At 36.8% G+C, this 24,787-nt stretch overlaps 3 protein-coding genes across 7 annotated transcripts; all 3 read left to right on the forward strand.

Moving 5' to 3' along the window:
- The first annotated feature begins 1,086 nt into the window (after positions 1-1,086).
- LOC127804426 (serine/threonine-protein kinase Nek5-like) lies at positions 1,087-9,904 on the forward strand. 4 transcript variants are annotated; one of them, XM_052341290.1, is made up of 15 exons: positions 1,087-1,234; positions 1,441-1,550; positions 1,683-1,749; positions 1,860-1,925; positions 2,164-2,210; positions 2,343-2,388; positions 2,606-2,686; positions 2,783-2,825; positions 2,926-2,975; positions 3,471-3,552; positions 3,862-3,911; positions 4,991-5,064; positions 7,177-7,228; positions 7,326-7,973; positions 8,051-9,904. In XM_052341290.1, the coding sequence occupies exons 2-15, from the start codon at positions 1,450-1,452 to the stop codon at positions 9,572-9,574; spliced, it is 2,931 nt and encodes a 976-aa protein (XP_052197250.1). In that variant the 5' UTR covers positions 1,087-1,234; positions 1,441-1,449; the 3' UTR covers positions 9,575-9,904. The 4 variants fall into 4 exon arrangements, with proteins under 4 accessions (XP_052197250.1, XP_052197254.1, XP_052197260.1 ...); XM_052341294.1 differs by having other exon boundaries at positions 1,446-1,550; XM_052341300.1 differs by having other exon boundaries at positions 1,087-1,550; positions 8,072-9,903.
- Positions 9,905-11,660: 1,756 nt separating this feature from the next.
- Positions 11,661-19,496, forward strand: LOC127804447 (NDR1/HIN1-like protein 10). Of its 2 annotated transcripts, none has more exons than XM_052341315.1 (2): positions 11,661-12,557; positions 19,164-19,496. In XM_052341315.1, the coding sequence occupies exon 1, from the start codon at positions 11,804-11,806 to the stop codon at positions 12,539-12,541; it is 738 nt and encodes a 245-aa protein (XP_052197275.1). In that variant the 5' UTR covers positions 11,661-11,803; the 3' UTR covers positions 12,542-12,557; positions 19,164-19,496. The 2 variants fall into 2 exon arrangements, with proteins under 2 accessions (XP_052197275.1, XP_052197271.1); XM_052341311.1 differs by having other exon boundaries at positions 19,264-19,488.
- A 3,752-nt stretch (positions 19,497-23,248) lies between these two features.
- LOC127792010 (NDR1/HIN1-like protein 1) lies at positions 23,249-24,176 on the forward strand. The gene is made up of 2 exons (XM_052322292.1): positions 23,249-23,802; positions 23,910-24,176. Exons 1-2 carry the CDS (start codon positions 23,321-23,323, stop codon positions 24,055-24,057), a joined length of 630 nt encoding a protein of 209 aa, XP_052178252.1. The 5' UTR covers positions 23,249-23,320; the 3' UTR covers positions 24,058-24,176.
- The last annotated feature ends 611 nt before the right edge of the window (positions 24,177-24,787 follow it).

Consider the following 24,787-nt stretch of genomic DNA (forward strand, 5'->3'; position numbering starts at 1 on the left):
TGTCGACTATCGCCTTTACCGCTGCATCCTCCAATAGTCTGCAAGGCGATGGTAGCAAAGTGATGGCAATGAGGCAGCAAGGCGAAGCCAGTAGCTCTCAACAATCAGCGATCGCATCGCAATCATGGAAAAGAAGAGAGGAGAGAGGCGAACGCAATGACATCCCTTGTAAATTTATATTTTTGGCGAGAACATTTTAGTCTTTTTAAGCTCATTCGATAAGCCCCTTGGGCAATATAGATTAAATCTAAATATACTAGTTAATCAAAATAACAAAGTGGAACCTCATGAATTAACACCCCCCCCCCCCCCCAAAAAAAAAAAAAACAGAGCCCAAAACCAAGCCCAGCCCAATAGCTAAGCCCATACCACTTATTTCAACAGGCCCAATAGATGGGCTTTAATGAATAATTTTTATCTCATTATTATAGTCAAATTCATTATACATTAATAAAAACATTTAACAATGGCAGACCACCACAATTGATAGTTCAAACTAAATAAAAATGAGATTTTATTATTAAAAAAACGAGTTTAAATTTTTAAATTAATTTTTTTTACAATTAACTCTCAAATAAATCACATACATACAGGGGGCCACTTTGAACCAATTCACACGTGCGAGGCACATCCTTTAAGATTTAAGAAAGGGACAGGGACCTGTAAAGGCACGTGCGAATTAACTCACCCTTATTACTCATTAAATGGAAGTCGCCAGGAGTCAACTCATTGGACTATGTAGCCGTTTTTTTCACGGTCCGGATTCAACGGTCATAAACTAACTGTAGAGTCCAATAGACGGCTCTGATGGTCGCTGCTCGTGTCGGCCGTAGGCCCTCGCCCTCCCTTTCTCTCTCTAAATTACAGCGAAAGATCAGAAAATTAATCCTCTCCAATCCAACTCGTTGATAACGATTTATTTATTTATCCGGATCCCAGATTAACCATTTTAAAGTTAAAGACAACCAAATTAGAATTGATAATATTTGATTTAACTAAAACTGGACCCAATCTTCTTGATTGGGTGGGTGTTAAACCACATCTCAGTTAAATAATAATAATAACACTGTTCTTTCCAAACTTTCTGTAAACAGTCACACAGTCGCAGAAAGTAGGAGAAAAGAGACAAAAGGCAATGAAAAAGATGTAAAAATGAAGAAAACGAAGCACAAGTGGACAAGACAAGAGTGCAGTGAATCAACCCCAGGGCCCTTCTCGCTCTGCTGGCTGAGAGGTTTGTTTTGCTAGTGTCCAAGAGCCATTCCTGAGAACTGAAACTGATAATTTCACTGCCCTTGAATGTGTATATGCGCGTGTCTGGATGGGCATTCTATTCTGGGTTTGATTTGATCTGAATATGCTCTGAACAAGCGCAGGAAAGATCCCGTTAGGGAAGAATTTTGATTTCTGTTGTTTGTCTTGGATTGGCATTGCTACTAGATCAGGACAATGATGGAGTCTCCGATGAATCGGTACGAGATAATGGAGCAGATTGGCCGAGGAGCTTTCGGAGCCGCCATTCGCGTCTATCACAAGCTGGAGAAGAAGATGTATAGACACACACACACACATATATATATAGATAGATAGATAAGCGTTTATATGGTCTGCTTCTCGTTGATATATGCTATTGTTATTGAATGTTGCTGATTTGGGTTTTTTATTTTTTTATCATCAATCAGGTATGTTTTGAAGAAGATTCGTCTGGCTAGGCAGACGGAGCGTTCTAGGAGATCTGCTCACCAAGAGGTACGCTCGCTCAATTATAGGGATCTTGATTTTGCCTTCTCTCATTTCTTGAACTGTAATTTGATTTCCTTTTCCTTTCTGGGTTTCTTATTGGAATGTCGGATTCATAGATGGCTCTCATTGCTCGGATTCGACACCCCTACATTCTTGAATTTAAGGAGGCCTGGGTCGAGAAGGTTTGATCCTTCATCTTTTCTACAATTTTCAAAATTTGCTTTGATTGGCTCTTGTTCCATGCAACAACATTATACCGAGTCTTTATCTCTGTCGACTGCATGAATTTTAGTTCACCAGTTATTTTATCTATTGCCAGCCCTTATAACTAATATCGTGTCTTAAGTCTCTCACAAAGTTTTTCTTGTTTTGTATTTGCATCTTTTTATCCTGAATTATTAGGCATATCTCTTGTTGCAGGGTTGCTATGTCTGCATTGTTACTGGGTACTGTGAAGGTGGAGACATGTGAGTTTTCACAAAATCTGAAATTATCTGAAATTTCTTTCTTTCAGTTATTCTTTAGGGGGAAAATAGAGAGAGCGAGAGAGAAAGAGATGATTGAAAATTTTACAGCTTTGATGTATAACATGCGAACAGGGCTGAATCGATGCGAAAATCAAGTGGTCAGTACTTTCCCGAGGAGGTATACTATTTCTCTATGGAAGGTATTACATTTCATGGATGTGTTTATTGAAAGTGCATTCCGAATGATTTTAGAGGGGCAACTTGGAAAACAATGAGCGAAAATGGTTTGACAGTTCATGATGTACAATATTGACGTTCATTTACTCATTTCAATTATCAGTTGCTTAGCCTAGAGTTTAATCTGTATGTGATGGTAGCGGTTTATTTTTGCACAGAAACTGCGCAAGTGGTTCACTCAACTAGTATTGGCAGTTGAGTATCTGCATGCAAATTACGTGTTACATCGAGACCTAAAAGTATGTAGACGCACGGTTGGTCAAGATATATGGATTGAATTTTCTCTAATACCTGAAAGTTAAATTGGTTAATTTATTTGTTGACTTTTTTGGCAGTGTTCCAACATTTTCCTCACCAAAGATCAAGATATTTGCCTCGGTGCGTTTGTCTTAGTTTTTTGAAAGTGTAAATTGGAGTTTTACATCTAATGGAAGACTTGATAGATCTCTCTGTATTATTGGTTTTGATTTTATTCCAGGGGATTTTGGACTTGCCAAAACTTTGAAGTCAGAGGACTTGACCTCTTCAGTAGGTTCTCCAAATACGTTTCCACATTTTACATTGTTAAGCATGAAAACACTTAATGCTTGTCTCTATTTTCAGGATATGGTAATCCATATATATTCAAGCAAAGATAAGAAAACAAAGAAAGAAATATACAAAATAAAGAATTTAGTACATATTTCACTCAAAAATGAATCTGGAGATGCATGCTGCACAATTCTACATAATTAGGTGGAAAGAATCTTTTGTCCGTGGGTATAACATCCTTGAAACTGAGGTAACAGCAATGTTGAACACATCGGAGTATGCGTAAAACTAATAGGTGATATGGATATAAAGTGATAGGCGTTCAGATATGGCCTTTGAAAGTCATTTTGTTTTTTATTCAGGTTTTCAGAATTTATTTTTTCATTTGGCACAAGTTATTTTGTTTAGATCCTAATATTCTAAGCATGGTGCAAAGTGGACGTGCTAGCACTTCCGCTGGAGCTAACAGTGTCTTTTTTCCATTATTTCCAGGTAGTTGGAACTCCCAATTATATGTGCCCTGAGTTACTTGCAGATATTCCTTATGGTTTCAAATCTGATATTTGGTCCCTAGGTATGTTTCCCTTTTTCATTATTTTCAAGTTCTTCCAATTCTGCTAGGAAGGTTAGCCTCAATAGCTACTATAAGGCTGCTCCTTTGACTAAAAGTCATAGGTTTGAGTTGTGAAAAAAGTAACCTCCTTGCAAAAAAGCAAGGGAAAGGCCATTGTTCAAATACAACCGTCTGTCAGCCCTTCTAAATGGGAGAGCCTCTTGGACTGGGATGCTATTTACCCACTTTCTACTAATTAAAGGGCGTCTGAGAAACTGTGACAGCTTTAAATTTATTTTTCTCTGCTGAAATTCTACAATTTTTGACCAGGTTGTTGCTTGTACGAGATGGCAGCTCATCGCCCAGCTTTTAAAGCTTTTGTGAGTCTCTTCTCCATCCATCCTCTTTTTCTTTTTCTGGTTTAAGCTTCATGCTGGTTCATTTTATTTGAGGTAAAAATTAGGGTAAATACTGTTCTTTGTTTTATGAAGTTATGTGACCAGAAGATTACTTTATGCTATAAGCCACCTATTGTAATTGGTTTACTGACTTTCAAATAAGTATTTCTGATTGGGGAATCCTGAATGCTTGCATTTTCTCCATCATTTCAGAAATAGGCTGTATAAAATGTTTGGTAGCCACTCCCTGTATTTTCCAGATTCCATTTTCTGATGTTCTTTGCATTAGGCATTAATACATTCCATATGAATATTTTTGGCAACAGAGTCAGTAGTTCTTTACATTTGCAGATCGTGATTGGGGAAACTAGAAGTAAGAATGAGACAAATTTTGTTTAATTAAAATTTTCTCGATGTTAAAGTGAACAACAAGAATGTTATTTTATGTTGTGAAGGAATGAACCTACAATATTTACATCTTGAGTGCTATAAGAGGCTGGACATTGTATATCATATTAAAGTAGATAGAGAGGGGGGGGGGGGGGGCTAGAATTCATATGGCTGATCCCACCTAATGGAATAAATCATTCATTGTCGTTATATTATCTTTGTATGTTGTTATTTGTGTTCTTTTTTCAAAGTGTTATCAGCATATTTTTTTTTTTTTTTTTTGTGCTGCTGTTGTTTTGGTGGTAGTGGTGTCTTATCAGCATAAAAATTAACCTTGAATTGATGTGTACAGTGATCGATTCAATGTGAGATAAATGCTACATTTCGTAACGTATGTTGAAGCAGCAAATTTATCAAGCTTAGGCATTAGATTGTTTTGAGCTTTCTTTGAAGCCATCTTCCTCAGAAAATATATATTTCATTCTCAAGAGAGGGGGAGGGGGAAGTTATTGCAAAATTGCACAAGGGCTAAAAGTCTTAATTCATTAATTTCAATATTTTCCTTTTTAGAAACTTAACATATTTCTGTTATTCCATATGAATTCCCTTGTGATTCTTAAGTTCATTTAAGATTCTGCTTAGCGCTTGGCATTTTTTACATTTGATTTCAGGATATGACAGGATTGATAAGTAAGATAAACCGATCAGCCATTGGTCCTTTACCTTCCTGTTATTCACCGTCATTGTAAGTCCAAAGGTTCTTGAACCAGTGTTAAACATGTTTTTCTTGTACATTAAATACTATGAATACATGCCTAAGTTATTGCTTCACCCAGCTGTGCCTTCAATGGCTTAAGGACTAGATTCTAGTGGCTGCCACACAGTTGATACTTGTGACATTGAAAGTTCTTTCATTACTTTTGTAAGTTTTGTTGCTTTGCTTTTGTCATCATTGATTGTAACCTTGAACTTGGCTATTGTCTAAGAAGCTGGTGTGTTAAGTCAAACAAGGGCATTCATCAAACACTTGTAGATGTGGAAGACAATTGTCCAAATATACCCAAGATGTATATATAGCATATATGTAATGTTTTAGTATAGAGACGCCTTGACCATCTGGCTGGCACTTTGTATTTACATCCAGAACATGTGCACACAACATTGAAACAAGTTACAACCATATTACAATATTAAGAAATAAGTTAGGAATCAATGATAAAAAAAATACAATATGAAAATTTATATCTGTAAGCCCTTCCTGATTGAGACATTTTGATTGTAGACTGAACCATTTGTTTTGTTTATGACAGAGCTTTATGAAATAAAGTCTAGGATTTTCTTTTTCAAGCCATTTTCCTAATTTAGAGAATGCAAACAACCTCTTCATATTTTAAACGTAATAAAATATTAAAATCATTTTATGTAAAACGAAGGTGCTTCCCATTTACATATACAATACATATTTATTTATTAACTTGTCCTTATCATGTCATATCCTAAGAAGCTGCTGTGTTAAGTCAAACAAGGACATTCATCAAACTTGCTTCACCCAGCTGTGCCTTCAATGGCTTAAGGACTAGATTATAGTGGCTGCCACACAGTTGATACTTGTGACATTGAAAGTTCTTTCATTACTTTTGTAAGTTTTGTTGCTTTGCTTTTGTCATCGTTGATTGTAACCTTGAACTAGGCTATTGTCTAAGAAGCTGGTGTGTTAAGTCAAACAAGGACATTCATCAAACACTTGTAGATGTGGAAGACATTTGTCCAAATATACCCGAGATGTATATATAGCATATATGTAATGTTTTAGTATAGAGACGCCTTGACCATCTGGCTGGCACTTTGTATTTACATACAGAACATGTGTATACAAAATTGAAACAAGTTGCAACCATATTACAATATTAAGAAATAAGTTAGGAATCAATGATAAAATATTCAGTACATATGCAATACATATTTATTTATTAATTTGTCCTTATCATGTCATATCCTAATTTTTTGAAAATTGCATTTCTGCTTGTATGTCTTATATATTCAGTACTTCTTAGGCCGTATCAATTGTCTTTTTATTAAGAAGGAAGGTCACTTCTTCCTAAAGATGACCTAGTGTGAGTACAAGAAATTCTCCTAGATTTGTTGACAAACCTCACAATATTTAGAAGGCTAAAGAACTTATCAAATTTGAACAAACTGTAAATCTTGAGTCTCTCTGACTGCCATGTGGTCAAATCACATGCCAAGGATTTCCTATGCTGGTATAATATTCTTTGTCAGGTTCAAGTGTTCTGGATTTAAGACCACTCAATGAAAGAATTTACGTCAAGACAACAGTCTAATCCACATTTTTGGTACATGGATAAAGAAACTCAATGCGATCATGTGATACTATGGCTGGCAAAGAGAGGACCTAATTTATTCTGATGCCTGGTGTCCATTGAACTCCTTTCAGGTCACTTAAGAGTAAAAGCTCGGTTTCACTTTGGTATGTTTTATCTCCATACAAAGGGTGTCCCTAGGGCTAGAGAATCTCTGTTTTGCTAGGGTTGAGGGAGAGGGGTTTTTGTACACAACTGTAACCTTGCTTTACAAAGAGATTATTTTCATAACTTAAACCCGTGCTTCTACTCACAAATGAGCAACTCTATTATTTATACCAAAGCATGTGAATAGAAATTACTTAGGACAGTTCTTAACAAAGCATGTGAATAGAATGAAGTAAGAAATTAAAAAAAAAAAAAAAAGTCTCAGTTCTCTGTTCCCTGGTATAGTGGATGTTACACAGTGATGTAGCATTTGTGATTGTTAATTGTTTAAAAGTTTCATATAATGATATCGTTACATCCTCCAACAGGAAAACACTTATCAAGGGCATGCTAAGGAAGAATCCTGAACATCGGCCAAGTGTAAGCCCCCAAAGAATTTCTATTTCCTTTTCTTCATAAGCTTAAGCTTTTCCTACCAGGACAGATCATATACTTATCTAGTTATAATTTTGATCAGGCATCAGATATTCTGAAACACCCATATTTGGAGCCTTACGTCAACCAATACCGCACTGGACTGAACCCTCTTGAATCCTGTTTTCCTGAGAAGCCTATTTCTAGTGCTCTTGATGCTAGGAAGAATTTAGTTGAGAGCCAAAGCAGTAATGATTCTTACACTGATAGAGACAACCTCATGTCAAGTGAGAAAAACACGGTGGCAGTGACATTTGATTGTGGTAATGATGTTACTGATGCAGTTTTGGTTTCTATTCACGATGTTGGCAGTCAGCAGTTGGTACGAAGTGATGAAAAAAATGGAACTGATACGTTCACCTTCAAAATGGACGAAGAAGTGATGAAACATTTGCGTACTAAACAGAGATCTAATTTTGAATCCAAGCGATTGAAAACTGTGGAAAAAATGACGATAGGTTCCAGAGAAGAAAAAGTAAGAGAAAAAAATACTTCCCCGATGAGAGGCAATCATACAAGGCCCGGTGGAGTGGGGACCCAGAGACATATTTGTGAACCATCCCCTGAAGTTCCAAAACCTGGTACAGTTGCTCCTGTTTTCAAGGGTAATGTAGGAACAGCTTCGGCACAAACAAAGGCCAGCTTTGATTATGTGAAGCGATTTCAGGGATCACACCCGTCGAAGCATCAGGTAGTACAGTTAAATGCTTTTCTTTACTTAACATCTATTGCTGACTTGTCTTTTACGTCAACAATCTAACTGTGCAGTTGCATCTTGACTCGTCTCAGAAGGCTAAACCTAAACATGATGGAATTCGGCCCCCTGGTCTTGCAAGGCATGTCGATGAAGATGCTCTTCCTGCGAACCCATTGCTGAAAACACCTCCTAATCTGGTTCAAAGATTAACATTTCCAGGAAGGATTAAGCAAATTGGGATTAACTCTCCAAGTCCAGAGGCTGATACCATGAAGGTTAGTCCAAGTGGGACATCTCAAGATCATGAGTCAACTTCAAATACAGTTTCTAATGTTTCCCCAATCCAGTCTTCAGAGGAGATTGAGCAAGAACCCGATAAAACTCTAGTGGGAGCTTCCAAAGGAATACAAGTAGATAGAAGCAATTTTGTTTCATCTTCTGTGTCAGTTCAAGCATTTGAGTTTTCTGACGATGCAAGAGCTGCTCTTGCTGTCTTGACAGATCACATACCTCCCGATCATGAGAGAGTTGTCGAACCTGAAAGTTCAAAATCAACCAGCTCGATAGTTGCTTCCTCCTTCCAATCCAACATACCTGTGAATTCATCAAGTCAAAAGCATGGCCAGAATAATACTTCTCTACCACTTGAGATCTCTGAGGCTCGCTTAGATCTCGAGGCCATTACTGCTGATATAGGCAATGCGACTCCAAATGCACCTTTGGAGTTCCCAAGCCAGCATCCTGAAGAAACATCTTCTTGTAAGACTGACAATCCTTCAACAAGCCCCGGTACTAGGCCTCTTGAGATCCCAAACTGGCATTTTGATGTGACATCTATTTCTAAAGATGTTAACCCTTCGAGGCAGTCCAGTTTTGTCTCTGATACTGTTTCCCAATTACGCCTCACCTCTAAATCAAATGGCGATGACAAGTTTGCTTTGAGAGAACTACCATCGTCAGCAGCAGATTCTATAGCTTCCCCCGCCTCTTCTCCTCCGTCCAGCCAAGAGAATTTAATTACAGACAAAAGAACTGTCTCACAAAATTCAACGATCGAGAGGCCAGGTGCTATACATCTTCCTCAGGCCTTTGATGATGTGATACACGTCATAAGGCACAGTAGTTTCCGAGTTGGAGGTGAGCAGCCACTGGTAGGAACAGATGCAGGGAAGCCGATGAATTCAGCAAGGGACGAAATGCAGATAACAAACCTTGTGAATCCTGCTCTGAGATCATCTGGTTGCTCTGAAACTACGAGTCTGAAATCAAATCTGTCTGATAACTCCGGCATCAAGGAGCTGGAAGTCGAAAATCCCGCATCTTCAAATCCGTCAAGTGAATCTCTTGAGCCTGCAAAAGCTGGAACAGGAAAGGTAGCACCAGCAAAAGAAACTTTGGATGTCAAGTCTTTCAGGCAGAGGGCAGAGGCCCTGGAAGGGCTATTGGAATTGTCTGCAGACTTGCTGCAGTCAAACCGGCTGGAAGAGCTAGCAGTTGTGCTGAAACCTTTCGGGAAAGACAAGGTCTCGCCGAGGGAGACAGCGATCTGGTTGGCCAAGAGTCTTAAAGGGATGATGCTCGAGGATTCTTCATAGACAATGTGCATTGCTGGTATCAACTATCTGTTCAAATTTCTTCCCAGCATTACAGGCTAACAACCCATTCAAGTTCTTCTGAATTTGTAAACAAAACCATGTTTCATCTTCCTGTTGTTTGTTGTGAATCTTTCAATGCTGTGCAATGTTCTAGCGACCATGTAAATTAAATAAGACTGGCTTCCAGCTCCAGACAAGTTTAAAGAAATTGTCTCTAAGGTATAGGATTCTCAGCAGTAGCTTGTTCTCTTGGCTGATTAAGAGCTCTTAAACAATGCTGTCAATGAGGAATTGATCATGTAGCGATTCTAGAATATAAACACACTTGTAGAGGAAAATCGAACTATCTTAAGTTTTTTTAAGAAGCTTTTTAGTATTTTATATTCGATGTTGTTAGCTTTACTTAAAATTATATTAAAGTAAAAAAAAGCATTCGAAATATAAAATATATCTAAATCGTGGTTATATTCAAAATACACCCACTATGGTTTGAGTCTGTTGTCTGGATACCCGTTCTATTATTAACACCATGAAACTAAAATTAAGTTAGATTAAGTAAAATTAATTCAAATAAAAATAAAATTAATAAAGAAAAGGTATCTACATGTCAAGGGAACCATCCACTAGCAATGAAAGCCATATGTTGCCAATGGCATTGCCAGCCAATTGTTCCTCAAAAGACATCGATGGGTTCCACGATGGAACCCATCAATTTCCAGCAAATCCATTGGCCGGCAATGGGTAACTTATATGGGAGGGGAGGTAGGGGAGAGATAAAGAAAAGGAATAAAAAGGTTGAGGATAGGAACATGAAGGTTAGGAAGAAAGAGAATTACAAATATAAATATTATTAGCGATTGCGTTGCCGATCACTAGTCTTTGTATCGTCAATTGACTCATTCATTAGATTTATCACAATTAAAGATAAAAATATCATCAACAATCTCTAATTATCATTGTTGCATTTTTTTTTTCTCTCTCTCACTTTAGAGTTAATGGGAGTTTAGTGAAAATTTTAATTGTCAAATCAAGATAGGTTATTATAAAGAGATTTGTTGTTTATTTTATATTTTTATGTTTAATTTTTTTTTCTTTTTCTTTTTTATTAGAGAGAGGTTTTATTTAATTTTGTGTTAATCTAATCTAAATAATAATATTATTGATAAAAAAGGCATCCTAACAATTTATAAAAAAAACTTAAAGATTAATTTAACAAAAAAGAAGTGACACCCAAAAATATCTGACTTATTATCTCATAAAATTATTGAGAGACAATATTTTACTTATTATATTTAAACAAGAGATATATTTAAAATATTAAACATATTTAAATCTTGTGATAGTTAAATTTTGATGGAATAGTATGCGATGTAATTATTGGATTGATGTCATGTGTCAAAATTTGGTTAGAGATTTTGTAAAATAATGACTTTGTAGATCATGATTTTAGAATTATGATTCTGACTTAAATAATTTTTAAATTTATTATATTTAAAATGTACGAAGATTGATATTTTATATATTGATTTGATGTCTTTATTTTTTACTATCTTGACTTCTTTATAAATTTAATGATTTTAAGTTATTATACTGAAATATCATATCGTATTTTTTTAAAGATTATTTTACTAATCAATAATTGAGTTTTGTTAATTTAAAATACTCTAATTTAAATGTCTTTGTCAAAATCAAAAGTTTACATTATGTGGTGGAGATTCTTTTCTTTAAAGATAATTATCCAACATTGAGGGGTCTAAGGATTCTTTCCCATTTCAATTCGTTGCAAGGAAAGTTTGAGAAGAATATTTATTTATTCCTTCAATTTTTGGTATCATTAAACTAAGTGTTATACTAAAATAAAAATAATGGTTAATAGTAATGAATTCTTATTTTTAGTTTTTAAATCATTTTATTAATTGATTAAATTATTCAAAACATTATATATTTATTATTAATTAATATAATTGTTTAAAAATTAAAAATAAAATTCAACTCAATTTATGACCGATCTAATTTGGTTGGTCAACTAAGTAGAGGCATAGGTCAATCAATCAAGATTTCTCTTTTTATTTTTTCAAAATCCAGTTGGAATGTGGAATCGGAAGCAAAGCCAAATTCCCAATTCAGTCAGGTCGGCCGACTCTCTCAGCTCTCACTCACTCTCTCTCTCTCTCTATAGATATCCGCCCTTTCAGCCTAATCTCAACGCTTAACCCAAATGCTTTAACAATGGCGGACAATTCTAGACCAGCTACCGGCTATCCTGCGCCAGGTTACCCCGTCGGCTGCAACCCAAACGGCATCGCCGGAACCGGCTACCCTTACGCCGCGCCGCCGCCTCAGTCGACGTACTACAACGCTAACCCCTACTACGCCCAGCAGTACCCGGACCGCCGCGCCACCTGCCTCCGCCGCTTGCTCGTCATCGTCATCGCCCTCTTCGTTATCTTCGGTTCCGTCTTCTTCATTGTATGGCTGGTGGTCCGCCCCCGCCTCCCCGAGGTCCGAATCGACTCCGTCGCTCTCTCCAACTTCAACCTCTCGTCCTCCCTCTTCACCGGCAACTGGGACGTCCGATTTACCGTCCGAAACCCTAACCACAAGATGACGCTCTACTACGACCACATCGACTCGTCGATCCTTTACCTGACCGAAGCGCTCGCCGAGACCACCGTGCCGCCGTTCGCTCAGGGAACGAAGAATCAGACGTCGATGAGAGCCACCTTCGCCGCGGCGTCGACCTACTTGGACAAGAGCGTTGTGGATCACATGAATGGGGAGAGGGCCAAAGGAAACGTGAATTTCAATGTTAGAATGTTCGCTAGGGTTAGATTTAAAGCCGGCGCGTGGCGGGCGAGACAACGCTTCCTGAGGGTCTTCTGCGGGGATTTGCCGGTCGGCCTTTCGTCGAACGGTGCTAGAGGGACGCTGGTCGGCGAAGCAAGAGAGTGCAGGCTTCGTCTGTGAATGTTCCTGGTTTTAGGTATTTTTTCCGCTGCTGCTGATGACGCTTCTTTTCCTGTTCTAAATAGCAGAACATACATAATTTTACAAGTAGATGGTTTGCAGTTATGGTTGAGTGTGGTATATTGCTAATTTACAAAACTTTTAAGTTTTATGTTGATTGGTCAAATTCTGTACAGATTTTAGTGGTTTCAGTTTGTTGGTTGATGCTGCTTTTCGTTGATTGTTTACAAGATGTTTAGGTTAATTGGTAATGTTATTATCTGGTGTTTGTGACACTTGGCATTTTCCTTCTCTTACTCCGGTGGATGCCATGAAACCACAATAGGCTGGTACGCATTAGCCTCTCCATAGACAACCTGCATATTTTCCCCACGACTCAAAGTTGGCTGGTTAGTAACTTCTGGTATATGCCTCGAGTTGCAACAGTATCATACTATAGCAAATTGTATAGCATATATTGAATATGATCCTGCACCAAAGTTGTTGGTATAAAATGAATCTGATTTCATCAATTTCATGCTACATCGTTACTTTTATTTGTGGGGTTTCTAATAGCTTGAGCCTTGAAAAGATGAATTCTAGTGTTTGAGCTCTCTGGAATGGGGAGAATGAAACCTGTTTACAGCTATATATCTGGAAACCTGAAAGCAAACAGGAATGTAGCATGGCACGTGTTTATCACGTTATGGATAAATTTATATATATATATATATATCTAATGATCAGAATTCAAGATACTCTTGGAAATATTTTCTTTCTTTTAAGAATTAGATATCATATGAAATAGCACGATCTCATTCTGACCTATTATTTTTTCAAATTATACTCAAAACATGAAGACATTCTTGGAACATGGCATCATTTTTTTTTTTTTCAAATATTTTTTAGCCAAAATTATAATATCCATGCTTTTATTTACTAAAAAAATTTAAGAGAATAAGTATGACAGTTGGACATCAAGTTTAGCTCAAAGTCAAAAGTTTTAGCAGTAAATAGTTACTTCAACCCAAGCTGCAGGTTTCACGTATATTTTTTGGTGTTTTTGGTTATTGCATTAGCATGTGTCATGACCCAAGTAGTAATTCAAGGGCAATATAGTAATACTATTATAATAATAGTTAGGAGATATTTTAGAAGCACATGGGGTGCATGTGCTAGGCCGCTATTGAGCTTGTAATGCCTATATAAGGCTACTGCTATTGGTTTGTTAGGGTATGCTGAAATTGATATTGAATCTTTATTTTCTCTCTAAATCCCTCTCTCCAATCTCCCTCACGTTCCTCTTGCTTCTTCCCCTTTCTCTCTCAATATCTCTCCCTTTTTCTACTGATTTTCCCCCCTCCTACAATTCTGATTTCATTCCTCAATTCCTCTTCTAACCTATCACGAACCCTAGGTTCGTGACAGCATGGTCCATCTTCTTCCTAGAATTGGCTCTCATGAAGAGGTGTAATCATTATTTCGTTAAAGTTGCTAGAATTCACTGTTTAGAATCTCATTGGGTTTCTTAAGGTTTTTTAATCTAAGCAAAAAGGAGCTGCGTTTTATCATGGCATAGATAAATGTCTAAGCAGAAGCAGGTTTGGAAAGGGGTGGCATTTAAATTATGGTATTTCCTGCATGATTAAAATAGGAAATACCATAGTACTCCATTTATGATTGTAATAAAATATACTGTTGGTATGTTTGAGAAAAGCAATTGTGGTTTTCTTAAAAAATCTTTCAATTAAGCTAATATCTTTGTTTTTCTTTTGTTTTTTTATTGATTTAATATCTTCATTTCAATGGGTGATGGACTGAGTGGTTTTAGCAGATTGGAATTAGTTCCCCCCCCCCCCCCCCCCCCTCTCCCTCATAGATGCAAAGAAATGTTGACACAAACAGTTAGTGTTATTTAAATTTGAAAATAAAGTACACTTCTTTTTAGTATTTAAGGATCCTTATTATGTCAAAATTAAGAGAGGTTAGGCCTGTGCTAGTGAGCTAGAATTTTATGTAGTTGATCCCATAGTGGGAAGGTTTTATATGTTATTATTGTTTTATGAAGATATATACCAGTACCACCTACAAATAAAAATTTGTACCAACAAGTCGTAAAAGATGGGATAGGATCTATAAATTAGCTAAATTAAAATAAAGAAAAACAAGGGATTTGAGCCAAGTGGAATGCATAAAAAGCTAAAATCAAAAAGGTACTAGTGAATGAGAGGGCAACCAAGGAGAGATGGATGAACTATTCCCCAAAACTATTCAATTAAGGTCTAGAAACAAGTATTATGTTGGGATATGTTAGGAACTTTAAAGAAAACCGGAATTACATCTTCTAGAAACACATTTGTCCAAAGAAAATAAAACAAGCTATAACAAGATGAATATTAAAGTAATTGGACTAGATAATATTTTGATAGAAACATAGAAATGCATGTGAGAAGTGACTTTGTTTTTGTCGTTGAGATTGTTTAATGTGATCCTTAAAAAAAATGAGTGTTGGCTGAGTAAAAAAAAGGTTAAAGAGAGAAACTAAAGGTCTCCAAAAAGTAATTTGATTTTATGCCTGGCAGGTCAAGATAGAAGCTATTTACTTACTAAGACATCTAATGGAAAGGTTTAGAAACAAATAAAAGATATGAATATGCTATTTCTAGACTTAGAAAAAGCCTATGATGGGGTTCCCAAAGAAGTCTTGTAAAAGGTATCGGAGAAAAAAAGAGCGGATTGCTTGTACAGAGGTTACTAAAAAGATGTATTATTAAGCAAAAGTGCGTGTTACAACTTGTAAAAGAGATATTGAGCCTTTCTTAATTTGGACTGTGTTAAAGATTGCAATCGAGTTCTTACTTGTTTGCTCTTGTGATGAATGAACTCAGAAAGTACATGCAAGAAAAAGTGCCTTGGTGTGTGTTATTTGCAAATGATATTGTCTTGGTGAGTGATACAAAAGTAGAACTTGAATTATTGAGAAACATCTCATAATCTGAAGATTTTAAATTAAATATGTTGATAACTCTGTAGAATGTAAGCTTTATAAAAATAGAAGTGTGGATGATGTGATTGTGATACTTGGAGATCAAGTTATTCAAAAAAAAAAAAATCAATTTAGATATCTTGGATTGATTGTTCATAAAAAGAGGAGATTATGGAGAATGTTTATAGAATCAAGACAGGATAGTTAAACGTTCCGTTTAACATTGTATGCAATCATAAAGTTCCACTAAAACCGGATGACCATAAGATTGTCTTTGTTGTATAGCTTAGACTGTTGGACAATTGAGGCTTGTGATTGTTATTGTTGTTGTATACATGGAGTGGGATGATGTCTGCATAGAAACTGGTCATCACAGCATTTGAAATATTTATAAAAGGTTTGTGAGATCAGTAAGGTAAAAAAATTGTAAATATGGAATGTAGTTAATGAGATAAGTCAAAATTCTATTATATGGGAATGTAGTTGGCTCTGACACATGATTGTAGTATTTGACGAATGTGATTATCAATCTGATCCTGTGCATTGCACATGTTTATGTTTCATCTCAAGACAAAATCTGTCTTGTCACTCTGTGCCACATCAATTTTTAATTCAGGACCTGCGAAAAATCTAAATTTGGTTATTTTTGGACTGGAATTTTGTTAAGGTTCTTCATTTCAGGCTGTTGAGAATCTGTAGTATTGTACTAGCTGAGGTGTTGTATTTAGTAGTTGTACCTAGCTTAGCTGATTTGTATATAGCAGTTACAGCAGGTTAGCATAAATACGTGTAACCTCTATCTGAATAGAACTGACCAGGTTTTCCCTCCAATCTCTCTTTCCCTCTCTTCTTCTCTCTTAGTTCTGTATATCATTTCACGTGGTATCAGAGTCAATTAAGAGGTGGATCTGGAGAATTGGAGCAGATTTGACGTAAATCAAACATCAAATATTGTCTAGGTTAAGTTGCGATCTGCATCTTCTTGCATTGAGGATTTTTCCTGCACTGCAATCTGGTGATCCAGTGGTGTTGCGATCTGATTGAGATCTGGCTGTCTGTGGTCTGGATCTGGTAACCTAGTCTCCATATTGTGATCTGGTTGCTTCCTGTGATCTGTGATTCGGTTGCTTCCTGAGATCTGTGATCTAGTTGCTTCCTGCAAACTGGTAGTTGTGAGACCTGGTAGCGACCTTGCTTTTGCTGTTAGTGTGTTCAGCCAGTTTTTTGACTCACCCTGTGAGTCATCAGCATATTTGGTGCTCATCTTGCAGTATATCAAGAGCTAACCCGGTAGAGGTTTTTTATTTCTAGATAATGGTCACACACAAGTTACAGGTTATGCAGATGCCGGTCGGGGTGTTGTCCTTTTGACAGACACTCTACTTCAGGTTATTGCATAATGGTTGGAGGCAATTTGATTTCTTGGAAGAGTAAGAAGTAGCATGTTGTGGCTAGGTCTGGTGCAGAGGCTGAATATCAGGCTATGACACTAGCTACGTGTGAGCTGGTTTAGATTAAACAGCTTCTTAAGGAGCTGTAGTTTGGAGATTCAGGGTCTATGCAGCTCCTGTGTGACAATCAGGCTGCTCTTCATGTTGCCTCTAGCCCAGTTTTTCATGATAGGACCAAACATATTGAAATTGACCATCATTTTGTGCATGAAAATCTGGTTCTGGTGAGATTACCACTGGTTTTGTGGGTACTAATATCCAGCTATCTGACCTATTCACTATAGCACTTCAAGGTCTGAGGATTAACTGCATTTGTACCAAGTTAGCCACATATGATATGCTACTTGAGGGGGAGAGTTGAGAATCCATATTATTGTACTAGCTTAGGTGTTGTATACCTACCTTTCCTGATTTGTACGTAGCAGTTACAGCAGGTTAGTATAAATACTTGTAACCTCTATCTTAGTAGAACCAAATCGGTTTTACCTCTATCTAGATATTATGTTTATATTAGATTGTGGATCGAGCTCAATTAGATTTCAAGAAATGATCTTCAGCCAAATTATATGGTGTGGAAACATGTTCATGGATTAAGTGATCTTTGAGATGAGAAGGAACTGAGTTGTGCTTACAATTAGAGAAGTCTGTTGCAATTTGTTATCTGGTCTGCTGAGCTGAAGGAGATTGAAGCGGCAGCCAGGTTCCGGTGAAACCTCAGGAAAGCTTGGTCAATGTCAATTAAGTGTGCAAGTGGGATTCTTGAAGTTCTCTGTGTGGCCTGGAAGGTTGTTGGCTATGAACATTCAGTTCTCACGCGTCCTCTTTAACCACAGGAAAAGGCTATGTTTGGATTTAGGGGGTGGAGAGGGGGCGGGGGGAGGGAGGGGATGGAGAGGGAAGGGGAAACAACCTCCTCGTTTGTAATATATTTAAAAGGAAAGGGGATGGAAGGGACCCAATCCTCTTCCTTCCCTCTCATTTGCCCCAAAATCTTGCACCCCCCAAATCAGAGAATATGGGAGGGGATGCGTATCTTTTTTGATTAAAAAATTTTTCTATGACTTTCTTACCCTTTGCCCCATGCATTAGAATATAAAACATAAGTTTTCACCTTTACTCAATTGGTCACTTTATCCAAAATAAAAATTAAAAAAAAAATATTTGGGGGGGTGGGGGGTGGTGTTGGTGGTTTGGGGAAAGAGAGGGAGACCCCCTTACTGTTTGGGGATACTGTAGGAATGACGATCCGCCACATCCACTTATATACTAGAGCCATTGCGGGTGCCTAACTAAAGGAAAAACCAGTTTTCTGGAGGGCAAAATAAGTAAATTTAACTTCTTGACCTATTCTTTTGTTTAAACACCTTAGGATAGATGCAAGACCGCTGTACATTCTCTTTCCCGTAGGGGTCCCGAGCTGTGTTTTAGATGGGGAAGCTTTCTGCTGTGAACAACATGATGTGCCTGGTGGTTATGTCATCTGCTTCTTAATTTGCACCATTATATTGTTTGCAGTCTAGCTAATTGAAATTAGTCGATCCAAGGCTTGTGATATTTTATGGATGAGCTTCGTTGGGATTAACAGAATAATCCATTGTATTTGAAGTTACTATTATTTGTGATTTGCCAATAAAATAAAGAAATAAAATCTTGTCTATTTGTATATTATGCCTTTGTTCTATTATTTATGACTTACCAAGAGTAATTATTAGAATTCTCATTAAGAAGGCCAAGAATATTTATTTTACAGTAATGCCATGATTTTCTAGTAAATTAAACGTTGGGACTCGGTTTAGTATGTGGCATCTAATATAAAAGCAAAGGAGTTTTGGTAGCTGCAGTAGGAGAAGAGAGAGAGAAGGGGGGGTTGGTGTTGTTGAACTGCAGTGTAACAGCCGTAAGGAATAGTACAAAAATCAGCCCTCTCTAAACTCTTAGTAAAGCCATCGGATGCCCCGTTTTTTGGTGCACTTGTCTGCTTGCAGAACTCGAAGTTGCAGGTCTAATGAAAGGTAAATTTTGGTTGATCTGAGTGTGGTTGATCCCATGTTTGAACTGTTTGCTATTGCTATTCAAGAAACATCGGGAGCAACCACTGTGTATTTTACCCTCCTATCGTCCGAGCTGTACTTGGAACTTTTAGGAACAAGAGGTGTTAACATTGCTTTCTTTTAACCGGGAATGTCTGTCGTCCATTGTTTTGCAGGGTGCAGACAAAGCCATTTACGTTTATCACCACCTTTTGTGTGAATCACTCCATGGTCCCGTAAAAATGTATGACTTTGTGAAGTGTGTTGGTCTTGCAGGGAGGTGATGAACAGTCTTTTATTCTCAGAAAAGAAGAGATGCTGCTATATGATTGCGGCCATGTTGAGTATTTAGTTTCAGTCCAAATGGCGGAACTATGTTGAACTTTAAAATTTATCAAACAAGTTGGGCTTAGTCTAGAAATTTCGTGAAGAAAAGCTTGCAAATATATATATATATATATATATATTATTTATGGATTACCATCATCACAGAGAGGTCTCATTCATGACACCTATCATGGGGAATGTATCCATCCAATTACCAGTTCAGATCTTCAGATCTGAAGAATTTTATATATTTTTTTTAATTTTCAAATTAGTAAAGAACATTGAAAAAAAAAATATTTGAAGAGTTTTTCAAGTTTAATTTAATTTTAAAAAATTACGCTTTTTCTAAAAATAGCACAACTTTCTTTTGTTATTAACCGAGTAGGAGTGTTAAGACTATTTTGTTCTTTGCATTTAAGTCAGTTTTCTCTCCTTTCCACTTTCCTTAAATATCTCTTTCTTTGTCATTTTTAGTGGAATGTTGATGGTCGAATAACAAATCAAGTTTAAGTTTAATTTTAAAATTTGATATATAAACGAACCGAGTTGAGCTTAATAAAGTAAAATTTATTAAATTTCATGAACATTTTTTCTTAGATATCCATGCTAAAATGTTTGATTAGAAATTTATAAATATGTTCAATTAAAATAGAGACGGATTTATTAGTAAATTGTTCTAAACTGAAGTCTAGGGCAGTCCAATTCACTTTCAATTTTTTCTAACTCATCTCACCTCATGTGCTTGGATCTACCCCTAGATTAAAAATTCGTGAATAGTTCGTAAATAAATTCGTTTATAAATATGTTAATATATTTATTTAAATTTTAAATTATTATAATAATATAATTAAATTAAATGAAATATGTTTAAAATTATTATATATGTTAATTTAATTATTTAACATAATATGATATAGATATATAAAATAAAATAAAAATATCATATAAATAATAATTTAAATTAAAAATCCCAAAAAGTGAAGAAGAATGAAAAGAAAAAAGAAGTTAAGAACAAAAACAAGCACGAATATTGTCTATAGTCGACATCTTTTATTATTGCTATAGGCATTCATTTGAAGCTGAACCATTGTTAGTTGTTGCCATTGCACATCGTCTTTCATAATCGCACACACTCTTGTTGCGTTCCTATCATCGCATGCCTTTTATCTTCATTTATTGTTGCTTGCTGTCACTTTTCTAAAGCATTATCCACTGTCGTTGCCTATCACTACACACTTTTTTTTCTTCTGTGTCGTTGATGGCATGTCCAAGCTCAAGTTGAGCTTTACTGCTCTAAGTTGAAGCCTAGAAATTACTAAGTCAAGCTAGAGCTTAGCAAAACTAGACCTCAACTCAACTTAATTTAGTTGTGAACTTTGTTCTTTGATCGATCAATTGAGAACCTAAAACCTAAGGGCTTGGATTCTAATTGAAAACATCAGTTGGAACTTAGAATGTGAGAGAGAGGGGCAATTATGGCTTCTTGACAATTATTTGATCACAGAGGGGAATATTTTGATCATTTTAAAAATATCTAACAACGTTAATATAATAATAATAATAATATAATGATAAGAGAAAAGGCATTGCACAATCAATAATATTTAATTTTTTTAAAAGACCGATAACAACATTTAATCTCATTCATCAACAAAATCATTAGTTTATTAACTTCAAGTTCAAGGATGTGGACATTGACACCATCATCTTGATGAGTTTGCTAATGTTAACGTCAATCTCACTCAACTCATCAACTGAGCTAAGCTACAATCGGGTATTAATTAGATTTGTTTTGCTTGCAACTAACTGATCATGATTGACAACCAAATTACCATCTTAGATTACCTTAATCCACAAATTTTATCTCTGTGGCAAGGAAGAAATAGAATGTTTGGATTCTTTTCTTTCCTTTTCAAATCCTCTTTAATCATTCATATACGTTTGTATGATATCTTCTGGGTTTTTCTTTCACCTTTAGAATCTCCCATCCCTTTCAAGTGTTCTACGTTTCATTTTTCCTTTATTCTCTTACCTTAGAAGAGAAGCATCCATCCCATCAGGGATTAACTAATTATTTACATCATCAATATATATATTGCATCCATTGTAACAAAAATTAAATATTACAAGCTCTCAAGAAATGAGATAACATTGGAGAGGGCAAATTTTTTTTGTTATAAAAGAAGTTAGAGATAACATCTTATTTAATTTACTTATTTAGTGCATGTATTTGTAGTACTATTGCGTAATTGTTTATTCAATATGGATACAAAAAATTAATTAATTAATTAATTACAAATTCTTCATCATCATCATCATGGAATTTTAAGACAAAAAAAATAAGGACTATTATAATTAGATTAGATTCATCTATATATATATATATTCTGATTTATTTGGGAAAGAAGCTGGAAAGGGGACATATACAGATATCTTTAGAATATTCTTAGCTTGTGTAGCTTTGGAAAGGGGACTGAGATCATGTAGGAGATGCAGGCGATAAAAGCAATGCTTTTGAAGGTGGCCATGGTATCTGGTTTCCTGCGCATCTCTGGTCCCTTCCCTCCCATATAATTAATTAGCATTTTTGTTATGAGTACTGTTTAATTATGGGTTTGAATAAATTTGATAATCAAGTCAAATTAATGTGATATATATATATTTATATGTATAAGACAAGACAAGTAAGGAGAGTGGAGAATGAAGCGTGGCTGGAGAAATTCCCATCTTGATGAGAAAGCATGCATGATTGCCCATTTGTCCAATTGGGTTCACTTCACACTTCACAGCCAAGCCATATATATATATATATATATATGAACATACGTACGTATATATATGTATGAACTCAGCATCATGTGGTTGTTTTCACCCTTCTCAACCACCTATCCTCCTATCCCACACTTAAAGAGGGACCACCCACAATATATCTGAATCAGGTACCCATTTCTGCTTCTGCTTCTGCTTCTGCTTCTTTCTTCACCATCCTTATCATGATCATAATTTGATTTGGATTGCGTGAGACGGTGAGTGAGATTGGGGGCACCTGATCACCATTAATTATATCATTTAAAACTGAATGGTTGGAACCTGAAATTCTTAAATTCAAAATGCATGTGAAACTCGCTGACTAACTACATCCCTAGCTACTAGGACTAGGTAGTCTAGTCTAGTCTAGCTATGAAACTTGAAACTTGATCACATGGCAATTTCAATTCATCTTGGTTGGTTGGTTGGTTGGTTGGCTCTGGCCGTCGATTTTGACGGTTGGTAGCCTCCCAGCTGTCCAAGTCCAACTACTGATCAATGAATCTTCCATTGCTTGCAACACACATTAGCATTGCCCTTTCTTTTCTTTTCTTTTTTATTCTTTGTCTTTTGAATTAATAAATTCCCGGAAAAAATTTAGGAAATTTGTGGGATAACAAACAATTTTACAACCATGACGAGCGGAAGAAGCCCTACATGACATGGAGGGGGTGGGGGGTTGGGAGAGGATGTGATGATAAAGCTGAGAAGCCCAAAGAGATCAGAGCCGTTCACTCTGCAAGTGCAAGCATCGTTGCAGAGCAAGACACGTGCATCCACCAGAGGATCAGTTAATTACCCCTTTCAAATTCAACGCAAGACTGCCTGCCTAATGTTATTTACTCAAATGATATTGTTAGCCTTTACCTAATTATTACTTAATTAATTAACAAGCTGTATTAACTATTAAATGCATTTATTGTATTTTAATAATTACTTTTTTATTATATTGTTTTATAAATTAATAATAAATAATAATATTAAAATGTCAAATTTGTAATTACCAGAAAGAAAAAAGTGGGATTGAATATGCACAGGGAATCTTAAAAATTAAGCATAATCCAATGATTTTCTGTCTATATAATATTAATAATAACGCCACATCCTCCTCCACTACGTACTTACAACACTCACACGGACTCAATTGCTCGCCAATTCTCTCCCTCTCCCTCTCCCTCTCCGGACACCGCCCCCAACCATGACGGCGAAGGACTGCGGCGCCCACCACCTTGACGAGCGGAAGAAGCTATTCAGGCTGGCAGCGGTGGCGGTGCTGGCCTTCGTCCTGCTGATCCTCTTCATCATCTTCTTAGTGTGGCTGATCCTCCGGCCGACGAAGCCGCGCTTCATCCTGCTGGACGCCACCATCTACGCCTTCAACATCTCCGGCCCCAACTTCCTGACCTCCAACCTCCAGGTCACGCTCTCCTCCCGCAACCCCAACGCCCGCATCAGCATCTACTACGACAAGCTCGACGTCTACGCCGCCTACCGAAGCCAGCAGATCACTCTCCCCACCCTCCTCCCCGCCGACTACCAGGGCCACAAGGACATCAACGTCTGGTCCCCCTTCCTCTACGGAAACGCCGTCCCCATCGCCCCCTACCTCGCCGACGTCCTCGCCCAGGACCAAATGGCCGGCACCCTCCTCATCAACGTCCGCATCAACGGCCGCGTCAGGTACTTAAAAAGCTTAATTCAGTAGATAGAGAGATAGAGATAGAGATAGAACTCTTTATTATCATCGATCGTACTAGTAAAGGTATTTTTTTTTTTTTTTATTACAGGTGGAAGGTGGGCACTTTCATCTCCGGCAGGTACCATCTCTACGTGAACTGCCCGGCTTACATATCGTTCGGCGACAAGAACAACGGCGTCCCCGTCGGGCCCGCCGTGAAGTACCAGCTGGTTCAGAACTGCCATGTTGATGTTTAAATATTGAGAAAGAGGAGTGGGTTCTCTTCTGTCTCTGGATTTGCAATGTTAATTATGTTGTTCTAATTAATGGATTTATATTAGTTTATGGGTTTTGGGGGCCTCCAATTAAGATCAAACTCGTAGAATGTATATTAGGTTTAATTACTGTCAAGAGGAAGAGACGGAAAAGAATGAAGAAATTAAGAAAGGGGAGAGAAACAAGTAATCAAATTTGTCGATTTGAATCAAAAACTCTATGTTCTCTCTTGCCCAACATAATGTCTGTGGTCCAGTGCAGTTCGCAGTTCATCCTTCAAGCTCTGATCGGCCAGGCCAGGCCAGGGGGAAGCCCTAAACTTGTCGTATTTGCACAGACAAGTAATTATGATTCAGTGTACCATTTCCACAGTAGTGTTCCATCCAGCTGCAGCTATACATACATATACATGCATGTATGGACTATTATGGATCGTGCATGCATGTGGGCGGCTCCCTTCATCTCCTGGGGATCTCTATCTTATTAATGGATGGTGGAAACTTAGTTTTACTTTTTACCACATTTTTAGGATCACGCTTCCATTAATTCATTTCACTTTTGCTTCCCACACGTATCCATAACTTATTTTTATTTATTTTTCACAAGAACAATTGCTCACATCACATTCCCCAATAATATATATATATATTAGACACTTTCGGTGTGGAATCAACAAGACCAAAATATAAAATACAGACCAAGAATAAATAC

The sequence above is a fragment of the Diospyros lotus genome, chromosome 1 (genome assembly GCF_014633365.1).
Source record: "Diospyros lotus cultivar Yz01 chromosome 1, ASM1463336v1, whole genome shotgun sequence".
In the NCBI taxonomy this organism is placed as follows: domain Eukaryota; kingdom Viridiplantae; phylum Streptophyta; class Magnoliopsida; order Ericales; family Ebenaceae; genus Diospyros; species Diospyros lotus.

Coding starts and splice junctions, on each gene's coding strand:
- LOC127792010 (XM_052322292.1), top strand. CDS start 23,321: ATGACGGCGAAGGACTGCGGCGCCCACCACCTTGACGAGCGGAAGAAG. Junction 23,803..23,909: donor CGCATCAACGGCCGCGTCAG/GTACTTAAAAAG, acceptor TTTTTATTACAG/GTGGAAGGTGGGCACTTTCA.
- LOC127804447 (XM_052341315.1), top strand. CDS start 11,804: ATGGCGGACAATTCTAGACCAGCTACCGGCTATCCTGCGCCAGGTTAC.
- LOC127804426 (XM_052341290.1), top strand. CDS start 1,450: ATGATGGAGTCTCCGATGAATCGGTACGAGATAATGGAGCAGATTGGC. Junction 1,750..1,859: donor GGAGATCTGCTCACCAAGAG/GTACGCTCGCTC, acceptor TCGGATTCATAG/ATGGCTCTCATTGCTCGGAT. Junction 7,974..8,050: donor CACACCCGTCGAAGCATCAG/GTAGTACAGTTA, acceptor CTAACTGTGCAG/TTGCATCTTGACTCGTCTCA.